The sequence below is a fragment of the Cyprinodon tularosa genome, unplaced genomic scaffold (genome assembly GCF_016077235.1).
Source record: "Cyprinodon tularosa strain WSP-4 unplaced genomic scaffold, ASM1607723v1 ctg1504, whole genome shotgun sequence".
Lineage (NCBI taxonomy): Eukaryota > Metazoa > Chordata > Actinopteri > Cyprinodontiformes > Cyprinodontidae > Cyprinodon > Cyprinodon tularosa.
Window position 1 is genome coordinate 9,418 of NW_024038337.1, and position 22,391 is coordinate 31,808.

Sequence of the window (22,391 nt, forward strand, 5' to 3'; positions counted from 1 at the left end):
AAGCGTTTTTTTCCCACCCAAGTTAGTTTCCCAAGTGTTCCAAGACCCAGGAAATGCCCATGAGGGCAGCCATTCAACATTTTACATTTTATGATTTTACTTAAAAAGAAAAAAAGTAGGTTGATATGTGTTGGATTTCGAAGAAACAGCTGCTCCATCTTCTATTTTCTCCAACTTTCTAATCACCGGTCGGAACCCTTACCCCAGTTCAAATTGTTGCTAACACCTGCTGACCACTAGGGGGCAGATCGGTGGATATAATGATATAAAATCTGTTTTGGTTCGCTCGGCCCACTTATGTCACCTTATTGGTGGTATTTTTATTGCCTAGGTGTCAGACAATGGATTACTTTGAGCGGACTTTTTGTTTTCATAAGTGTCTGCCAGATAATCATCTTAGGACATAACACTTGACTGGGCTGTCGTGCTTTGATGAGGCCATCACTGGGACTTTCCGGATACGTCAGACCGAGCTTCCGACTTGTTAACGCTAGTTGCTGCCGAAACGTTCATGTCGTTAGTGGTGGTTAACGTTACGTTGAAACTCCGAGGTAAACGCGGACAGGAGACCATGAACACCTCCAGAACCCGCCAGCAGCCCCAGGAGGTCTGAACAGAGAGGCGTGGTGGTCAGAGAGCGACAGGGCGGGATGTCAACAACTCGGCCTCTGCTCGGAATGAGACGAGTCACCGAGCTAGCGTACCCTGAACAGCCGGGCACCAGGCTCTCCGCTTCGGCCGGCAGGCAGCAGACAGAGGCCCTCACAGTGGACGAGTTTACGGTCCTTGAGGACAAAGAAGACGAGTTGAAGAGCGCCAGGCCCCGAGTGGAGCAGGTTTTTAAAGTGACGTTCACAATTATCGGTCTGTTGGACCATACAGGACAGCCGCACGGCAGCAAAACAACCCGGCAGATATGGCTTCAGCTCCGGGGGGACAGAGACGACGTGTCCAAGGCGAAGGTGGGTATAACTAAACCTTCTGTTAACAAAAACAAAACAGCACGTCAGGATGTTCAGACAAGTAACACATTAATTGGAGTATGAGGCCATTTTTATTAGAAATAAAGAAACATAAAGTCCAGGTTGACTCCTCCATGAACAGGTGTGCCAGTGACACCAACTTTACTGACCAACAGCTTTTCTCTCTCCTGTTGCGTTTAAAACCTTTGTTTTTAGCTTCTCCCTCAATTTGCTGCCTAGAAGTCTTTTAACACATTTATTGCCATATTGAAATACTATGACACAATCAATTCATGTGTTTCTTTGTAACATATGAATGTTTGTTCCTCTCATTAAATAGGATTTACATGCCATTCATTTAAATAATGGTTAAATCTATATTTTTTTTAGCAGATAAAACTGTTAAAAGGAATAAATCCCCTCCTCTATAAGGGAAGTATCAAAGAAAAACTAAAACAACTGTATATCAGTGGCCTCCACATGAAAGGGCAGAAACTGGGTCCTTCCAGGCCAAACTCTCATTTTGAAAGTGCAAACATGACACATAAAGCTAAAGAAATCACCTGAAAACCTTGAATTTATTGTAATCTGATTAAAACTACAGATTTGATTTAACTCAAACCCAATTAGTACTGGTATAGATAACCTCCCAGATCATATTAATTGGTATTAAGAGATGTTTTAACACATTTGTGTGAAAACAAACATCCATTGACAGTTGCTAGTTTTACATTTGATCGATTTCAATGCTGAGGTGATCCATGATCCTAATTTTACATCAAGAAATAGAATATTTTTAAAAAAAGTGTTTTAAAATCAGTGTTAAAGTGTTAACTATGGACTGATGAGTGTTTTAGAGGCAGAATAAATGTCAGCTAATGGACCTTTAATATTAAGTTCAATCAGAAAAATAATTCAGTATTTGACTGTAGAGTTGTCTTTCTAAAACATGAAAAAAAACTTTCGAAAATTATCCTCACTGTTAAAATCTCAAAATAAGTTGTTTTTTTTTTTAAGGAAACTTGATCTTGCACTGGCAGGTAAAGCATCTTTATTCATATTCAGTTAAATGTGAGCGTTTAACCCTGGCTACATTTTTATCAGGAATGTTTGGCATTTAAGGTATCGTTTTTTCTGAAACTGCAAATTGCCTGGTAAACTACTAGCAGTGTTTATTGCAACACAGCCTGAAACTTTAACACACAAAGAAAACTGACATAAAAAAGGCTCAGAGCCACAGCATGAAACCTGGTTCCACTAAGGTCCCTAATTTAAGTCCTAATTTGGTGACAGTAATATTACTGTGAATATTATGAAGTTGTATTTTCCTCTATGTGGTTTTTCAAGCAATGTGTCTTTGGCAGGGATTGGTAAATCAATTAAAATTACTTTCAAAATAAAAACTTCTTGTTACGATAGCTTAGTTTTTCCTAACTAATTTTTTGTAGCTTGTGTTTTCTTTAGCAATACTTATAGTTTCCTCTTAATCATTAATTTCTTTCAACTAAGATTGTTTTATAGAAGTAAACAAAGTGAAGCGAGACACATTTTAAACTCCACTTAAGCAAATTGCTGCTGTTTCTAGCATAGAAAGCAGGGGTGGAAATGAAAGAAGTAGACCACTAGGTCATTGTTTCTAAAGTGATAATGTGATACTGCAGTCCACACATATGGACAAAAACACTTTGTAAAAAAAGAAACTTACAAAAAAAAACATGAATCTGTTTTGTTTTTGTTTTTTATCTATCGTAGACAAGGTTGGAACATGTAATTATTAATAATTGATTCCAAAAACATAACTTCACAAACATTTTAGCCCTTGGGTAATCTACATTTTTCATTCCTTAACAGGTTGATGAGCTAAATATGAACTGTAATTACAATAAATACATTTCTAGTTTCAAGCTTGATCAATCAAAATTTGAATTATTTTTTACGCTAAAAGTTTGTTTAATGAATTAATCGTCAGTAGATTATTTAAAGATTTTTTTTTCGAGAGAAGGATCCGTCTCATATGGACATTTCTTCTAAAAATTATGTATTTTGAGTTTCTGTAAACATTTAGAGTTAGTGGGATGTTATTTAGTGGGCTTCAGTTTGCGTACAGACAAAAGCTCAACTTATGATGTAGCGAGTTATAGTGTTTTTAATTAACCTGCATTCAAGTCGACAAGTTATGGACAACGTATTATATTATAACCCCTGAGCCTCCTGAGGGAGACGGTATGTGTGATTTAAAAAGAAAAAAAGAAATCTTGTTTTATAACTCTTGCAATGAATAACAAGTTATTAGAAACTAAGAGTTTTACTGTGACGTTTTCCCTTATAAAACCTTTTTCTGTTTAGCAACATCAACATGTCCCGGGGTGCTCTTATTGAAGGTGGGGATAATGAGAGCTAATGCAAAGTTGGTATTATTGTTGAACAGTAGATTTTTTTTTCCATCAATGCTTTTCTACACATTTAAAAGTATAGCTTCAGAAGAGCTTGATTAAAAACATCAAAACTTATATCAACTTGCTAAATTTGATGTGGTCTTTGACTTGTTGAAAAGAGTAAATGTGAGTAAAATGAGATGGAAACACATTTGTTGAAGTTTTGACGCAGCAAATATTTACAGTGAGGAAAATAAGTATTTTAACATCCTGCTATTTTTCAAGTTATCCCACTTATCATCAGAGGTGCATGTCCACTATAAGAGACATAATCTAAAAAAAAAAACGTATTTTTAAAAAATCATTTAATTATTTCTTTGTATGATACAGCTGCAAATAAGTGTTTAAACAGCTGAGAAAATCTATGGTAATATTTAGTAGAGTAGCCTTTGTTTGCAATTACAGAAGTCAAACATTTCCTGTAGTTTTTCACCAGGTTTGCACACTGCAGGAGGAATTTTGGCCCACTCCTCCACACAGATCTTCTCTAGATCAGTCAGGCTTCTGGGCTATTGCTGAGAACAACAGAGTTTCAGCTCCTTTCAAAGTTTTCTATTGGGTTTAGGTCTGGAGACTGGCTAGGCCACACCAGAAACTTGATATTCTTTTTCCAGAGCCACTCCTTGGTTATCCTGGCTGTGCTTCGGGTCATTGTCATGCTGGAAGACCCAGCCTCGACCCATCTTCAATGCTCTGAGGGAATGAGGTTGTTACCCAAAATCTAGCAATACATGGCTGCGGTCATCCTCTCCTTAATACAGTGGAGTCCCCCTGTCCCATGTCCAGAAAAACACCCCCAAAGCATGATGCTACCACCCCCATGCTTCACAGTAGTGATGGTGTTATTGGGATGGTACTCATCATTCTTCTTCCTCCAAACACAGTGGAATTATGACCAAAAAGTTATTTTTCGGTCTCATCTGAACACTTGACTTTCTCCCATGACTCCTCTGGATCATCCAAATGGTCATTGGAAAACTAAAGACGGACCTTGACATGTGCTGGTCTAAGCAGGGGAACCTTCCATGCCATGCATGATTTAAAACCATGACGTCTTAGTGTATTACCAACAGTAACCTTGGAAACGGTGGTCCCAATAGGTGAGATCTTGCATGGAGCCCTAGTCTAAGGGAGATTGACAGTTATGTTTAGCTTCTTTCAGTTTTTAATGATTGCTCCAACAGTGGAGCATTTCTCACCAAGCTGCTTGGAAATTTCCCCGTAGCCCTTTCCAGTCAAATTTTTCACTAGTGTCTTTGGAAAGCTGTTTGGTCTTTGACATATTAGTAGCTGGATTCTTACTGATTGTATGGGGTGAACAGGTGTTTTTATGCAGCTAATCACCTCAGACAGGTGCATCTAGATTAGGATAATTGGACTTGGACCTTTTGAAGGAAGTCTAACAGGTCTTTGGGGGTCAGAATTCTATCTGATAGACAGGTGCTTGAGTACTTATTTGCAGCTGTATCATACAAATAAATATTCTCTCACAGTGTACATGCACCTATGATAACAATTTCAGACCCCTCCATGATTTCTAAGTTGAAGAACATGCAAAATAGCAGGGTGTTTAAATACTTATTTTCCTCACTGTACCTCATATGACTGATTAACTGTTAGAAAACATTTCTTTCTCCCTCAGAAAATAACCCAACTTACCTTAAGTAATGGAAACCACCTAAGATGATGCTTTTGAGTCCTCAGCCAGTGCGCTGACCAGCATAAATGTATTCTCAGATTACTGTTTTCGCTGTATCTGAAAATAAAAGATTATCAGATTAATTCCAAAGCAGTCAGATAGGAGGATGATTAACCAGGTTAACACACATGCTGATAAATTGCAGCGTAAAGTCATGTGTAATTGTGAGAGAACATGTGTTCAGTGTTTTTACTGACCTGCCTGCACATGATGGTGCTTGAATCGGCTGGTTTAGATTGACCAGCTTCACAGGGGAGCACTGGAAGGAAGCGTGTGTCACCTTTGCCGGTTCAACTTCGCACTACTGCACTTTGTGTATACAGTGTGTGGAGCTGATTGACAGATCTAATATTTATGGTGATCCCTGAGCCATCCCACACCGGCCAAATGGAAGAACTCATTCAGGAGATATATATAACACAAATTATAATGTAATATACACTACACTTCATTACACATTACAGTTTTAAGCTAGAAGCTAATTAAATAAAATATAACTATAAGTTCGCCATCTCATAAATTTGCTTTTATGAATGGAATGCAATCACAAACATTCATAAAACTATATCGAGCAGCCTCACTGCCTGTATTTTATTTTATTTTTTTGTGGTTTCTTCCTGACATGTTTTAGACATTTGTTCGCTGATATTTAGTACGAGGCTCCCGCAGAGCTTTTTCAGTGAATGATTTCTGCACCTTATGTGCACTATGTAGCGCATGTCGCAGATCCTGTCTTCCAGCATTTTCTACTTGTTTAAAAGCAGAATTTTGAAATGCTTTTTTTGTTTTGTTTTTAACGCTCTAAACGGCTGATGTCTGAGCTGCTATATTCAAACACTCCCGTTCCCTCTGGTTAGCTGGCCAGTAGTCTCTGAGGGTGGCAAAAATGAAGCGTAAGATGAGAGGGGAGTGTGCTTTTTCTGTAACGGCTCCCAAACTGTTGAATGATCGTCCCTTGGGCATTAGGAGAGGCCTTTTCACTCCGATTTTAAATTATCTCTTTATTTTCCTTGGCCTTTGACACAATCTGAGACGTTGACTTTGTCTTACTGTGTTTTATTCTATTATTCTATGTCTTTTTGTTTGTTTTTTAAATTGATTAATTTGTACTTAGTATTGTGTGTAGCGCTTTGGTCCTGAGGGTGTTTAAAGTAATTTATGAATAAAGGTGGTTGGTCCATTACAGCTTTTTATTCAGAAATATTATGTACCGGTAGACTTTTTTTTAATACTTTCTAATCATCCTACATTTCGTTTGATCTGAGGTTGCTAGTTTGATAAGTGAACGGTAATTTTTAATCTGATGTTAATTTTTCTCTTGTACAACAGAATTTCCCCACTATTCTGTTCTATTGTTGTATAGATCTGAAGGACATTTTGTTGCTGTTGAAAAGCTGCATGGTTTGTTCAGTTATTTTGCAGATTTTACACAGTGGCAAAAACATTTTTTTTTATGAGAGGAAGTTTTGGTGTGAACCAAGTGAAGTAATGTTCAATTTGTCTGTTTTTCCACAATGTTAAATGCTAAGTGAACGTTTCTGACCGTCAAGGCTGCAGTTTCAGACTGCATTTAAACCAGGGGATCTCCATCTAGGAAGTAGACTTTCTGTTTTTAAATTTTTTTTTATACGGCACTTATATGAACACACCCAATGAAATCATCTGATGAAAGAGGTCCAGAATTATTTGAAAGTTGTCCTCAACCCTACCAGACTTAGTATCTGATCCTTCTCAGATCTGGACTTGTGGGGCACTGCGGTAGCAGGACCTTCTGTTTATGAGTCATTTCAATCATTTAAGTGTCAACTCAGAGCAGATTTTAAAGTCATGTGAGCTTCGTCTGCATTCAGAGATGATGTTGGATTACTCAAGAAAAAATCATTTCAATCAACAGTTAACCAGTCAGTTTGTGTGTGTGTTTTTTTTTTCTTCTACGTTATTTCCCACTAAAGAGCCTCTTTCTCATTTCTGCATCCTCTTTCATGAGTCTCGGTCGTGTGTTGCCAGCTGCTCTGAGCTCTACTAGTCAAGCAAGACTAAAAAATAACATTAACAACCTGTCGCTTTAGGGGCACATAGTAGTTTTTAGCTCACTGCTAACAGTTTTCATTACCGCTTGAAAGTTAGAAAGTTAGGAGTTAGTGTTTCTAGGTCTGAGAAGGTGAGAGGGAAAGAGAATAATTATATTTTTCAATATTCTACATTTCCTGACATTTTAAAACTATGAAACTGAAGTCCTTTTTAAGATCGGTGTCCTGGTTTACATGTATTGTCATGAATATGTTGCATCCTGATTCATCAAAGCTTTCAATATGATCACGATTATATTTAAAGTTTTTAGACTTTGGAAAAGGGTTATTTTTATATAAAATACAGACTGAGTTTAATCTGTTAGCCAAGTGTGTTTTAAACATTATTATTTTTAGAAATGGTGGCATTAATGGCATTAATGACTACTAATGCCACCATTTAGAAATGGTGGCATTAGTAGTCTGTACCAGGTCACGCTGGTTGGTTCCTTTCTCTTAGCTGTCCTTCGGAGAGATACAGTTTAGACTCTGGATATGTTCTCAGTCCTTCACAACACAAAAATCCATCCAAACACTGATACCTGAGGCCTTGAAGGTATTTTTGTAGAGTGGGAGGAAGCTAGAAAATGCAAACTCTAAGCAGAAAGAGCAAAGGCTGTGATTCAAACCCTGCAAGGCAAGTTATACCTTCGGTGTCAGAGTGCAGCAGCAGTAGTGATACCTGCATTTAAGGTTGTTTTTGTAAGCAGAAAAATCATTTAGTTTGGTTTAATTAGCCTTAGACCTATGTTTTGGGTTGGGTTTTTTAAGGCTCAGTGCACAATGAGTACCACCTTAGTCTATTGAGAAACCCAAAGAGGCTGAATGCAAGGAACACCTACCTAAGATGATCATCATGGAGATCTGCATGCAAGACTTGGTGCTTAAGTGGCATTAAAACATTTAGTTTTTAAGATTGTAGTTATCATAAGTGATATTCTTCTTTTTAAATATTTTTTATGTTAATTTCATACTTTCTTTTATTATGACTGGTCTAAATATTGCTTTATTTAGATCCATATCTGAAACTCTGCCTGCCTTCATTGACCACTGTACTCAATACAATTTCACAGAGACAGAACTCTGTAAGATTACACACAACAACCTGAACAGAGTTGTTGAACTGAGTCTAAGGTTTGGTTCACACTGCAGGCCTGCAGGCACAAATATTTTCAAGAGGGTTAAACATAAATACTGCTCTCCCCATCATCATCTGCCATGGTTGTTGTTTTTCTTGCCGCTTCTTCATAGCAAGACCCAAAATAGTGGCCTCTGTTGGTTATTAATGGCGTTCAGTTCAGATGACTGCGACCTGGCGGTTCAGACACAGGTTGCATTAAAAGATCAGATTCGTATCGGATTCAGGACCACATAGCCAATTGGCCTGGGTCGGATTGGAAAAAATCGGATCTGTGTTGTTCAGACAGCCATGAAAAGATCATATACAGGTCGCATATGGGCCAAAATATCGGATTTGCGTCACTTCAGACTGCTTTGTGAATGTAGCCTAAGTGTATTAAAAATAGAAAACAAATTTTTTCTTTATAGAAATCTAACTTTATATTATGAAATGTATACAGATTGTTTTACTACCTTACAATGACTTTTTATTTTTTTTATAAACCTGATGTTTGACTTTTTTCTTCAGCTTTCTATAAAAAAATATTTCATATTACTATCCTTTTTTCACTTTTAAGATTTCCAGCTGATAACTACATGTCCTTCTTTTTGGTTTTTAAAATAAATCTGAGCTTTTCTGTCTGGGTTATTTTTTTAGTCACGTTACACATGCTGAGTGTTTGACTGATAATATGACATGCCCAGTTAACATTAGTCAGAGAGCTGCTTACCCGTCCCACAGCTGATTCATTTTACAATCTGCCTCTGCCAGGTCTGTCCCTGAATCATTGTGAATCGTTCGGTTTCACCTTTACGTGTCAGTTTAAGAGCCAGGCGTTAATATCTGCATATGCACGCTAACCTCAGCTTTCTAGTTCTTCTACTCTCTCTATCTTTTTGGATCTATGTAATTTTATTTTTCTCTACTTCTCCATTTCTTCATTCTTTTTCTGTAGGAGTATGTCCGAGGGCTCTGCGACCCAGAGCTGCAGAAAGAAGAGCGCTATCCTACTGACATGCACTGCATCTTCGCCGGGGCCAGGGGCCTCTTTCTGGACAGACTCATACGTGACACCAGCGCCGAGGTTCTGGTGCCAGAGCCGGGTCGTCTGTGGCTGGTGGGCCGAGCTGAGCCTGTTGTGATGGCTCAGAGTAGAGTCCAGCAGTTTGTGGCACTCTTCCAAGTAAGGCTGGTGTCTTGATGGTTACTAAAGATTAAATCAAAGTTTACTTGTCACATACATAGTCACACATGATTTAACCTGCAGTAATACATTAAGTATAGGTTTAGACTTAGTTGTTAGGTTTAACCCATTGAGAATCTAAACAGCTTTATTATAAAACATTTCTCATATTTTCTCCAATTTAGTTCTAGCCCTTTATAGCGCACTCATTGAAATAAATCAAGTTTTAATTATTATTTTGAAGGTAAAAATCAAGGTCAATGTAATAACAAGTAATAATAGTCACTTTTCCTAATATGTAAAAAAAAAAAACCATAAGTTCTTCTATGAGAAATTCGCTAAAAAAGTCACAGTAAAAGAAACATTTTTTTGTAGAAATGTAACAGAACATTAATGCTGATAAAGGCACTTACATTTTTAACTTTTTGACTTAGTGTATTAACTTTGTAACGTTTTAACTTTTCAGTTATTCTTACTTAACTTTTTTCCTTTTTAACTTCTTTTAACATGTACAGCCATGTAGTATTATCTTTGATTAATGCTGGATATAAATATTGTGCAGATGTGTGCATGTGATCAAAAACTTTAACATTAAACATTTAAAGCAGTGGTTTGAAACTCAAATCTTCAAAGGCCAGTGTCCTAAAACTTTTAGTTGCGTCCCTTGCCCTACGCACCTGAATGAAAGGGCTAATCAGCCTAACTAGCATGCAGTCAAGCCCTGCTAATGAGCTCCTGTTGAAATGAGGTTTATTGAAACAGAGAAGCCTCCTCAAGTTGCAGGACACCGGCCCTGCTTTAAAGAAAGTTCAGCCCTACCTTTCCCCTGCCTACATTCCCCAGAATGCCGTGCGTTTCTGGATCAGTGTTCACTGAAATTATTGGCTATGCAATCGTTTATCAAGATCTATATTGATATTGATTTATTGCTCAGTCCTAACTTTAAACCACTGTGGCTATGAACATTATCAGCAATTATCACATGTTTTATTGTCATTTCCTAAAGTAAAACTTAGCTTTTTCTGTCTGAACCTGGTTTTGTTTTATGTGCAGGAGAAAAAGAGTCTGCCAAGTGACAGAGAATCGGCAGTGAAGCGAGCGTTCAAGTCGTTTGTGGAAGAAAGAGATGATAAATACACTATGGAGCTCCTGCTGCTGCCCAGTGCCCTGAAGGAAGAGTTACTGGGACTGGTTCACAGCCCCACCAGCACAAACACATCTGCTTTGGTTTGTCTTTTCTACATAGTTTATGGAATTTAATCACAATACTGAGAAGATTCTCATACCTTTTAGATCATAGCTTCAAAAATGCATGTCTATACCTACAGGGGCATATGAATAAATAAGAAGATTGATAAAAAATTTACATTATTTCCACAGTTCAGTTCAAAGTATAACCAGTTTATTGTACAGGGTTGTGTAAATTGCTTATAAGTTTTCAAATTGTAGCTCAAATTATTCATTTAGAGTTGATTAAAAAGTTAACTTATAAGTTTGGGTGTTTCTCATCTGTCACAGTTTTTTTAGCAAATCTGGTGTATATTATCTCAATAAGTCTTTTGAAACTTAAAGGAAATTATTTTTTATTTTATTTTTTTTTACCCAGCATCATGATGATATCCATTTCCACACTCAGGTGAACCAGGTGCTGCTACCCACCATGGCAGAGGTGGATCAGGACCGCTCCCAGAGCAGCACTCCGGTGACGGAACTCTCCAACCGCATCCTGGACACCAGCTTCGATGAGAAAGGTGGTGCAGCGTCTTCAGTCTGTGGAGGCGGGAAAGCAGGGGGCCGGATAGTGGTGGGTCAAGAGGGGGTCCTGCTCAACGGCACTCGGCCCTCACACAAGCGGCGCTCGTCCGAGAGTGAGACTCGAGACACAAAGAGACAATACTCACTGGAGCGGAAGGAGGAGTCGCCTGAGAGAATGGCGAGGGAGCGTACCCGGGACAGGGAGGTTCGAGGGGCCGGCAGCAGCTGCAGGTCCAAAACCCCATCTGCTTCCTCAACGATCGCAACGCCCTCCTCCTCCTACTCAGGAAAGGCAAACACAGTGGCCGGTCCAATCACACAGGAGTCCTACGAGGGCATCCCAGACGATGGAGAGGCAGTCAGCCCGGAAACCAACCTCCGCTGCCTGGTCAATTTTTTCAGGTAAATTCTCATAATAATGCAATGCATTTTGACATTTTTAATGTATCAATTAAGCCTCATTTCCTCCATTATTTATTAAGACAAACTATTTTTAAAGGTATCTGACCCAGCTAATATTGAAGGAGTCTTTGAAAAACTTAAGCCCATTACTATTTGACATAAACTTCTAATTACATTGTGGGATCCCCTTTTCTTTTCAGAACCATGGGCTACCAGCAGGAAGTGGTGGAACGTGTTGTCAAGTCAACAGGACAGACTGAGGACACCTTTCTTATCCTGGAGAAAATAGTTGAAGAAACCAAACGTTGTGAGCAGGACTCAAAAGGAGGAGACAGAGAGAGACAAATGAACGCTGTGCATGCGTCTGACAATCTCTCCTCCTCCTCTTCTTCTTCTTCCTCCTCCTCCTCTGCGGTGTCCTCGTCCACAGTGTCCCGTTTTAGGGAAAAGGAGCGAGAGATCGGAGACACAGGGAGATCGAAGGAGAACATAAAGCCGAGCCAACGAGGAGGAAGTAGCAATGGTTTGGGACATAGGCGGAAGTGCAGTGGCAGTGAAACGAGCACACAGCAGGTACACCACACCTCACGTCTAACTGTATTATTTTTTGATCCCTGATGCATTTCCAAGCTTAGGAGAAGGTAGGATGACCAAAAACAAAAGATAGATTTTGTTTATTGTGAATAAAAAAATGTTTCTTTATGCATATGCAGAGTCAATAAAATAACAGTTAAAATCTTGATGCAAACCAAATATTTTGGAAATAAACTGTATGGACGTTATTAGGTTGGCGCTACAGAGGACTGTTTGAAAAAAGCAGTTGCCACAGAGACACTATCTGCTCTCAATCTGTCTCTGATGAGCACAATAATCCCCTTACTGTAGTGCGGAAACATATTAGCATGCTATCAATTTCATGGTCTGTTTTCTTCACATATTAAAAAACACAACTTAAAAAATACTGCTTTTTATATATATTTTTTCTCCTATCTCTATTCTGTCAGCGCTAAAACCATAAGTACCGGTCATAGTCATTCCAAAAAAGTAAAAAAAAAAAAAAAAAAAACAAGTTTGAAGACTTTTTCGCTTGCCATCCAGGAAGCTTTCTCTCAACCCCCATCGTTATAGAGGGGACCAAAACATCTCGGCTGGTCAGCCAGGCCAACAATGCGGTCTTTACCTCAAATATATTAATCTCACTCAGGATTATTTAAGATGGAGAGAAATGAAAAGTTGATCTAAATTGGCTAACCACAAACCTCCTTCAGAGATCATTGATTATATCTGATTGTCTAAGAAACATTCGTCCTCCGCTCTGTATCATGTCATTTTCTTTAAATTCTGTAAAACTAACGTTAAACCCTTGTTTAAGGCCATCACGATCAAAAGAAGCTCCAGTGCTCAGGGTGGAGCAGGGAACTATGAGGTAATTACGATCGACGATGACGACGACGTCATTCCCACTAATGCCAAAACAGCAGACGGTAGAAAGTCTCGGATAATGACGATGCCACACCCTGACACCACACAGTCTGGATCTCGAACGGACTACCTGGCTCGAGGAGGGGGCGGAGTCACCCAGCGGGATTACCTGTCGCGATGCGGGACTCAAACTTTGGGTGGATCTGTAAAAGTGGAGAACATGACACCGCTGCGCAGCACCCCTGCATGGGTGAGTAACGCCTCTGCCTCTCTTCTGTTTTTGTTTGATCCTGACTTGGTTTTTAAATTGAGAGGAAAACAACCTCTAAGCACTATTTTTCAACACAACCTGAATATCTGAGGCCATTTTAACCCAATAAACTTCAAGTAATCGTAACTAATCTGTCAAATATAGGCTCTTTGTCTCCTTATAAAGAGGAATCAGAGGTTTTGTTATCAAGAGGCTGGACCTGTTAATAACAGCAATATTCAGTTCTGGGATTTAGACTCAAACACTTTTCGTCATATATTCACAGTGAATCGGCCATTGATTAATCCTGCAGTTTTAATAAATTAATTCAAAGCTGTTTTAAATTAAAAAATGCAAAGCAAAATAAACAAATCTGCCTCATCCTATACAAATATCAAGCATAGTGGTGATTAAGGCTTTTGTTATACTTTGTGTCATTGATTTTACCATAACTCTTACTAAAGCACAATGTCAGCAGACGCCTGTTTTAAGATTGGGTCGTCGACGGGTCATTAATCCCAAAAACAGCAGCAGATCTACAACAGAATGGCTGCAAAAGAAAACAACGGAGGTGTTATAATGTCCTAGTCAAAGTCCAGAACTCAACTTATCTTAGTTTGCTGGACAGAATAAAATATATTTTTTTCTTAAAAATCTTAATTGATATTCAAACCGTGTAATCGGTGATTTAACATTTGATCAGTCTGAGACAAAAACTTAATCCCTACCAAATAATTTGAATAATGTCCTTATTAATGCATCATCACCATTCTGTTTATTCTAATATTTTTTATATATAACATGAATATCTTTTTTTTTTTTTTTTTTTTCCCCAGTTGGCTGGTTATTATCTCATCTTTGGCCCTTGTTAGATGTGTTTGCTGCAGGCAGAAAATCTAAATAATGGGTTAAATAATGGTTATAAATTGGTATTTATTGAAGTTGTTTAAATATATGAGGAATTTATGATGTTAAACCTCTAAAGGACAAACTTCTAAATTAGCTTGATGGTCAAAATCGTAAACTAGGACCAAAGTCTCTGGAATCATACATTGGTTTCATGTATTAAAAACAAGGACCAGCAAAACTATTGCTATTTTTGTCTTTTTAAATCCCGTAGTTCAATTTTTCTGTTTTGTGGCGTAATTTTCTACACATGGACTCAGGTTCCACTTTACAAATCTCAAAATGAGCTGCTGTCTTTTGCACACAGGGAGCATTTGTACACGTTTGGTTCTGGATTACAGCAAACATCATAGCATTATGTCTCTGCTTTCTCTGACCTCCTCAGTCAGCTCAGCCAATCAACCGAACAGCACCCTCTGCCTATCAGACCATCGCCCATACAGGATTTCAGGGGGGCATGGCCCGGACCCCTCCTGCAAACGAACCCCCGGCCCCTCCGGTTACTGGTCTGGCTCGGTTTCACCAGTCGCTGCGGACTCCTTTTACCTTGAACCTGCCCAACGAGCGGGGAAACCCAGACCTGAGGCACATCATCATAGACGGAAGCAACGTGGCGATGGCGTGAGTCTGCACACAGCATCAGCTGGAAGCACAAAAATCCAAACATATTATTTTTCAGTTTTTGGTCCATACTGGAATCAGTTGTGTTTTTATTCATGAAGTTCTGAGTATATTGGTTAATTTTGGACCAGTTCAATTCTTGGTTGCTTTCAGTCTTTTCACAAAGTTTAAACAAACTGCTTATATTGACTTATGTGCTGATTAGGAAGGAAAAAGGCCAACAGAAACACAGGTCCTTCAGGGCTGAAACAATTAATCAGATTAATCGTGATTAATTGATTATTGAAACAATCGTCAACTAATTTAGTAATCGATTAATCCTTAACTGAAGTATAAATCCTGTAAAGCATGCCTTTAGCTGACAGAGCAACCAACCCTTGAGCACCAAAACTGGGAAAATAAAAATGTAAACATTTTGCATTTAAGTTAGAAAAAATCTTTTTCTTCTGTCAATATCCCCTACCCAGAACTCCTCAAGGGGAAACATTTCAGTTTCACCTGTTTAATTTCATAAAAAGTCTTCTTTAAGGAACCTTTTGCCATCTGATTATTAAGCGATTAATAGGGATGGGGATAGAAACCCGGTTCTATCAAGGACCCGGTTCCACTTTTTTCAAAACCCGAAAATCAATAAGGTTTGGGCTTATCGATACCACTATCGAGTCTGGTTGTTTCTTTTTTTTCTCCCGGAGATCCTGTAACATAATTGTGTGTCCCTCGAGTCGCGTCACAGCATTTAAATCCGATCAATCCAATCACTGCAGCATGTCCAGCAATGTTTTGGAATGAAGTTGTAAGCAAACAGATATTAAAAGTAAAACAAGAGAAGTCTGGCACTTAACTTCGCTCGTGACTCGAAGATGACTGAACGGACGAAAAGGTCTAAAGTTTGGCTTCATTTTACCAAGCTCAAAGATAAAGATAAGATAGCGAAATGCAAATGCTTATGTTGCAAAATCATCTCTTGTAAAGGGGGGAAACAACCTCAATGGCCAAGCACATTAGTATTGTGCACCAAATAAAGGCCAAATGCAATACCTTCGACTGTCTCCGGGTTGAAAAGACTCCTCCTCCTCCTCCTGCCGCCGCACCACAGTCGGGCCCGTCTCCATCATCCGCTCAGAGTACCACTGGTAAGCGCACACAGACTTTGTAGCTTGTCCTGTCAGTTAAATATAGTAATTGTGAAATCCGTCTTGTAATCGGAAGCATACAAGCTAGTTAGCTTGAAAAGTAAATAAAGTTTCAGACGTGCTGCGTGATGATGTGTTCAGATTGGCTCAGTAAAACGACAATTAGGTTATCATGATGCGTTCAAGTGTAACGTAAAGAAAACGGGAAATTTAGTTTTTGGCGAGAAACATGAGCAATACAGTTGTTTATTGCTCTAATTATTTTAGAATATATAATTAAACTACTGATGCCAACATTTATTAAAAATTACATTTAATTTAAAATACAATTACTTATTTGCTAAATATTTTCCTAATCACTAAAAAAATTATGAAAAGTGACAGTAGACAATACATTAACCAATAATTGTGAAAATTGATATATTTTTTTAAACCAAAAGAAGACATTTCTTCAAAAAAAAATTTTCCCCACTTCCTTTCTGTCTGTTAAAAACATGTTGTCGCATCGTCTTTCCACCAAATAACAGAAAAGTATCGATAGTGGTATCAATAAAGACTCGGATCGATAAGGAGTATCGATAAAGGTATCGATATCAATAAATATTAACGATCCCCATCCCTAGCGATTAATCTAAAAAATAATGGAAAGGTTAATTGATTTGCAAAATAATCGTTAGTTGCAGCTCTAGCTCACTTTGATCTGATCCAGTGGGTTAGCTGGTTATGTTTGTTCTGGTAGGATATCATTTTTTATAAAACCAGTTTACATAAAGATCTTATTTAATGATTGCCATTAGGGCTGCAACAACGAATCGATAAAATCGATAAAAATCGACTTTTAAAAGCGTTGGCAACGAATTTAATCATCGATTAGTTGTGTCGCGCGATTAATGCGTCATCCGCCGCCGCCGTCATCCGGGGGAAGAAAAAAAAATATGGCGGAGCGAGTCAGCGCCGCAGTTGCAGTGTTGCCAACTCAGCGACTTTTCAGACCCCTCCAGCGACTATTTTTCAAAAAAGCGACTGGCGACAAATCTGGCGACTTTTTACGGTGTCACTGGCGGCTTTTGCCTGCCGTGGGGCGCCTCCCCCATCCCAACCCCTTTCTCCCTCTCCCACAGGAATCCCTCTCAGCGCGGCAGTCAGAGTCAGAGCCGCAGGATTTTAGTGAGGAGTTTACCCTCAGCGTCCAGACTGCAAATGAAGCGCGCATGCGCCGGGATTGACGGCGCAAATTGATCACAATAATTAAAATAGCCTGCGCTTTGTAAAGTGAAAAAAGTCGTAACATGCAACTTTTGTAAAAACAAATGACCATGGCACGGAAGCACCACTGTTATGACGCAGCACCTGAAAAGAAAACACGTTGGAGCCTTCAATGGCAGTGAAGAGAGCTGATCAGCAGGATGAGTAACCATGTTTGTTTCATTTTAAAGAGGGGAAACGTAACGTTAGTTTCTCAGGTAGCTCATCTGATGCTTTCCTTACCGTGTTAGTAGGTTACAGACAGTGATAAGGTTGGCTACTTATTTTACTTTTAATTTCATTTAAATTTGTTTAAGCAGCGTTTATATTTTCTTTATAAATAAATTAACTTGCAAATTATGAGGGCAAGGCTTTTAAAGTTTAAATCTTCTGGCAAAGATAAAGAAAAGAAGATCCTGCAATTTATGGAAGTAAAGCAGAACAAAATCCAGCAAGATCAGTAATATGTCAATTAATTATCTGCCACATTCCCATGTAAATATCAATGCAACGTTCATAAGTTACATACAGCTTATGAACGTTGCATTGATATTTGAAATATCAATGCAACGTTCATAAGCTGTATGTAACGCAATTTAGTTCTGTATGCACCCTGTGCATACAAAATGACAAATAAAGAAGTCTAAGTCTAAGTCTAAATATCTGTCTTTGGAGGATGTGTTTTTTTACCACCCCTAGTTCTCTCATTTTTATTCCAAATACAATTTATAATTAGAATCACAGGGCTATTTTTATCTCTATGGTTCAGTATTTTCTCAAGTAGCAACTTTAACTGCTATACTTTCCTGTCTTAAAAGGCAGAACTCTTCTAGTCTAAAAAAAGTCATTTGTTGAAATGGGGGGACCTATTGTTTGAACCCCTTAGGGGCTTTAAAAAACAAAAATGCCTGTCTCTTTTTGCGCTTTATGAAACAAAGTAGCCTATATTTTGTGGATGTACAGCTACATTTCTCATGTAAGTTTGCGTAGTTTTTACACAAACATTTATTTTTTCATATTGCACCAGTACAGTTAATGAGCAACCTGTACTTGTGTGCTTGTTTGTTCTGTCTAAAATGTTTATTTTGGAATAAAGAGGTTAATATAAAAATTTTTTTTTGTCCGATTCATCGATTAATCGAAAAAATAATCGGCCGATTCATCGATTTTTTAAAATAATCGTTAGTTGCAGCCCTAATTGCCATGGAGACTTGTTGAATCCAGTATGCAAAGTTTTTTTTTGTCTGTATTTGCATGTCTTTCGCTAAAGCTTAGTGTGTGATGACATTTATAACTGCTTGACGATCTTCCTTGCTATGCTTGATTGATTTTAAACCGGATCCCTGTCCTTTCTTGTTCATCGCTGTTGTAAATCTTTTCATTGATTTTGGACTTGCATTAAGCTGTGCTAGCCATTGTCCCAAACATGTGAACAGTAGTACACATCTGCTGTACTTGAATTAAATGTTTCTTGCCTTTGTCATTCCTAAGAGTAGCCAAGAGAAAGGAGGATTCTTTGCCATGTCTTATTTATACACCAGCGGATAGGGCTGGGTATTTTCGCCAAAGTCCTGAATCTATTCGATTTTGATTCATACAGTTTTAAATCGATTAATTTGGATTCGATCTGTTTTTACAATAATGAAGGTGGTTCAACTGTGTTTCTAAATGCTCATGTATTTTGTTTTTTTCCTGTCACACTAAACACAAAATGCAAACTTGTAAATCAGACAGTTTAAACATGAGATGTGAACAAAACTTTTTCAAAAGTGCAAACTTGTTTGTGAAAAGTGAAGCCTCACTCGAGCAAGCAGACATGACACAGCAGACATTCATGAGCTGCATTATCTTCACTGCACAAACCATGTTTGCAGCTTTGTCTGTAACAACTACAGGGTGTTTGCTGGTCAGCCCCCATTTGTCAATGTCTTCAGTCAACCTATTGGGTATATTTTCAGCTGTCTGGCTTGAAGTCATCTTGAGTGCATCTTTCCTGCTTATTTGAATGTGAAAATGAATAGATCTCATTCCCTAGACATCGATTTTGCAAAAATGTAAAGGAATCGATTTTACCCAGCCCTACCAGCGGAGCAGGGCCTTATAGAAATATTGACCAACTTAAAAAGTTAGCAAATGTGAAAACTACTTGAGTTCCATACATTTTGCAGGAGTTGTTTATGGCACAGACATTCAAGGCATCAGGGATTGGTTTCTTTAAGCTGTCTTCCTGATTTTGTTGGTGTAACTATAGAATAAATGAAATGAAAATACTTATTTTGTAAATTTCTTTGAATTCACCCATTTGCCAATTTCTTCAAAGCAGACTACACTGCTTTGAAGAAATTGGCAAATGGGTGTACATTATTTTTTTACTATGCTGACCTGACTTTGAATTTCCTAACTGAGGGATAACAAAATATGTTTTATTTCTGTAATTTTTAACAGCAAAAGTAAGAATGTTTTGAAAGAATCACCATCAGGGTTTTTACACAAAAAAAAACATGTTGATAAGAATCATGCAGTTCTCACTTCGCTCCTTCACCTTTGCGGTGATGAATGTTACTCTGGCCGCAGCGCAGGTGTAAACAGGACTTACTGGCATAATGTAAGCGTTCAGTCATTGCTTTTTTTTATGGGTTAAAATTGAGAGTATTTATGCATCATTTGAGTCAGTCGTCATTTTCTGTGATGGTGTAAAAACCAAACAAGGAGTAAATTTTGGTAATACGTAATAGTCATAACCTGATATTTATATAGAATCAGTTTCAGACTTTTTTTTTAAGAAGAAGAGTCTGTGTGAAGATCCAAAGCTGTTACTCAAGTGATGACGAATCGAATCTGTCAAGTTGGCGTTGTGTCCCCCACCAGTACTACATGTTTTCTTTCTGACTTTGAAGCCACCACCCTTCCCATCAGCACCATATCCACCATGCACGCGCCATGCAAACCATCCGTGTAGGACTGTGCTACATCCCTGAGTGTGGGTGCACCAAATGTTGCCCACGCCTTCACATGTTATTGTGACTCATCATCTTTCTCTATGACTGTACACAGGTCTGAAAGCAGCTGTAGCACCAGGTCGATGCGAGGGCGGGTCATACAGGGGCGTTTCTCAGAATAGAATATCTTTTCTAGTAAAAAAGAAAAAAAATCTGCTTTTTCAATCGCTGATTGATACAGAACCTGTGCATGAAAGCCTTCATGTGTAGTTGAAGATAAAAGGAGTCTTGTTTTTACTTTTTCTTTAATCAGATTATCCTGCATGACCTTATCCTGACTCCTCACTTGTGCAACTACTTCCTTTCACGTTCTTGTTTCTTTCTTACTTCCTCCTGCTTTACCCGAACTCTACCCAATATACACCTCTGACTCAGTTCAGCCAAATGTTACAACATGACAGACAGCACAGCCCCATTTAAGTTTCTTGAAACTCTCTGAGTAAAGGGGTCATTTCAGAACAATTCGATCTAATTCAAGTCATTTACATGAGTAACTGGTGGGTTTCATTTGGCTTTTAGGAGGCAGAATAACACGAGGTGGTGCGTAACTTAGTAGAATTAGTATACAAGATTTAAAAATACACATAAAAATGTCATCCATTTGTTTTACTATGACATCCCTAGACAGCTGTAGATGGGAAAAAAAATTAATAAAAAATCCCTCGATATGATTGTACTCCTTTGCTGATGGATGGTACTACCTAATGCAGCAGCCAAAATGGTAACTCTGGGGGAGCTGCAGAGTTCCACAACTCAAGTTTTAGAGAATCTTTCATCAGGACAAATGTTGTGCATTCCACATATATTGCATGGAGAGAAAGATATTCTCTCCATGATAGTCTCTTAGGGGGGAAACGGCAAACATGGGGAAGGCTGTGTTCTAGTAGGATGACACCAAAATGTTTGACTTGCACCTAAAGCATGTTGAGGGTGTCAAGGAAAACTAAGGGTGTACATCACTATTCCCACGATAAAGCATAGCCACGGAAGCATCTAATCTGATATAGCTAAAGCTTTTGTACCAACAATAAATCATGAAGTTGTCTCAGTGATGGAGCGGGGCACCGCAGGTTCAGAAATGTTAACCCTTGATACACACACCTAAAAACACTTAAATTAAAATAAAATCAACATATCTACATGTACCTACCTTGCAGTCCTCCAATAGACAGGTGTCTTAGTTATTAATGCAAATAAGGAGATATAAGGGGATTAAAAACGCTGTTTCTGTGGCCGTTGTGCTGATTGAAATTCAGATGAACAAACTAATGATAACAGCTGACAGCATAATGGCCTGTTCCACAGCAATGAGAACCTTTAACACCAGACAACATGTTATTGTTGTTAATAATGGCAGCACCGGCCACCTTGTTTTAGAACATCTTTCACAGCTTGGATTTAGTTTAGTTTGAATAAAGGTCACATCTTAAAAAAGATTAAGGATTTTACCTTAAGTAACCACTCTACCTGTTCTACTCTAAAACGATTAGCAGTGATTAATGGATATTTAGTAAATTAACATTTTAGATAGATCTGTATGAAATAGATTCTAAATTATAAAGAGTTCATGTTTAAATAATATTTTATAGCATTTCTTTTTTATGAAGTAAAATGTCCTAAGGTTCCTGAAGGAAATTGGTACAAAGCAGTGAATTTGGACTGGCACACAAAAAAGGAAAAATCTATCCAACCACTTAACCACCTGCCTAATTTTAGCTTGTGCACAAAAGCCGGACATACCCAAATGGCAAGTCCTATTAAAAATACATCTTAAATCCCACATTCTTGCAACCGGATGCATTTTAACGTGCAGGCTTTCAAGCTTTGGGTAATAAACATCTTAAAATGAACGGCTTAAACCACAGCAGTTTAAAGTTCAGTTTGTTTCTCTATCTGAAATTAATATACCACCATGTGATTCCTATTGGTTTGGCTTCCATCACAGCATGCATGTGTAATTTAATTTAAGAAGGAAAATGTGCCGCTAGGATTGTGAGATAACCTGTTTGTTTCACTTAGGCAACCCACAGGACACCTCGTTTCACTGAGAAACTCTTGGTTTGTTGTTACAGCGAGCTAACATAGAGCTGAAAACCAGCACATCTACCATGGCCATAGGAAAATCCAGTGGATTTCGGCCAGAAAATGCTTTATACTTCAAATTTCCGACCTTATGAGAGAAAAAAGACA

At 38.3% G+C, this 22,391-nt stretch overlaps 1 protein-coding gene across 3 annotated transcripts in view; it reads left to right on the forward strand.

Moving 5' to 3' along the window:
* Positions 1 to 255: 255 nt before the first annotated feature.
* n4bp1 (nedd4 binding protein 1) overlaps positions 256 to 22,391 on the forward strand; it is a 39,838-nt gene continuing 17,702 nt past the window's right edge. Inside the window, exons 1-8 of one of the 3 annotated variants that reach the window (XM_038279524.1) lie at positions 256 to 962; positions 9,241 to 9,468; positions 10,522 to 10,695; positions 11,105 to 11,625; positions 11,826 to 12,198; positions 12,998 to 13,051; positions 13,157 to 13,297; positions 14,589 to 14,824. In XM_038279524.1, coding sequence (XP_038135452.1) covers positions 651 to 962; positions 9,241 to 9,468; positions 10,522 to 10,695; positions 11,105 to 11,625; positions 11,826 to 12,198; positions 12,998 to 13,051; positions 13,157 to 13,297; positions 14,589 to 14,824 — 2,039 coding nt within the window. In that variant the 5' untranslated portion in view covers positions 256 to 650. Of the gene's footprint in view, positions 963 to 9,240; positions 9,469 to 10,521; positions 10,696 to 11,104; positions 11,626 to 11,825; positions 12,199 to 12,997; positions 13,298 to 14,588; positions 14,825 to 22,391 lie in introns of all 3 variants that reach the window. The other 2 variants (XM_038279525.1, XM_038279523.1) reach the window with 2 other exon arrangements.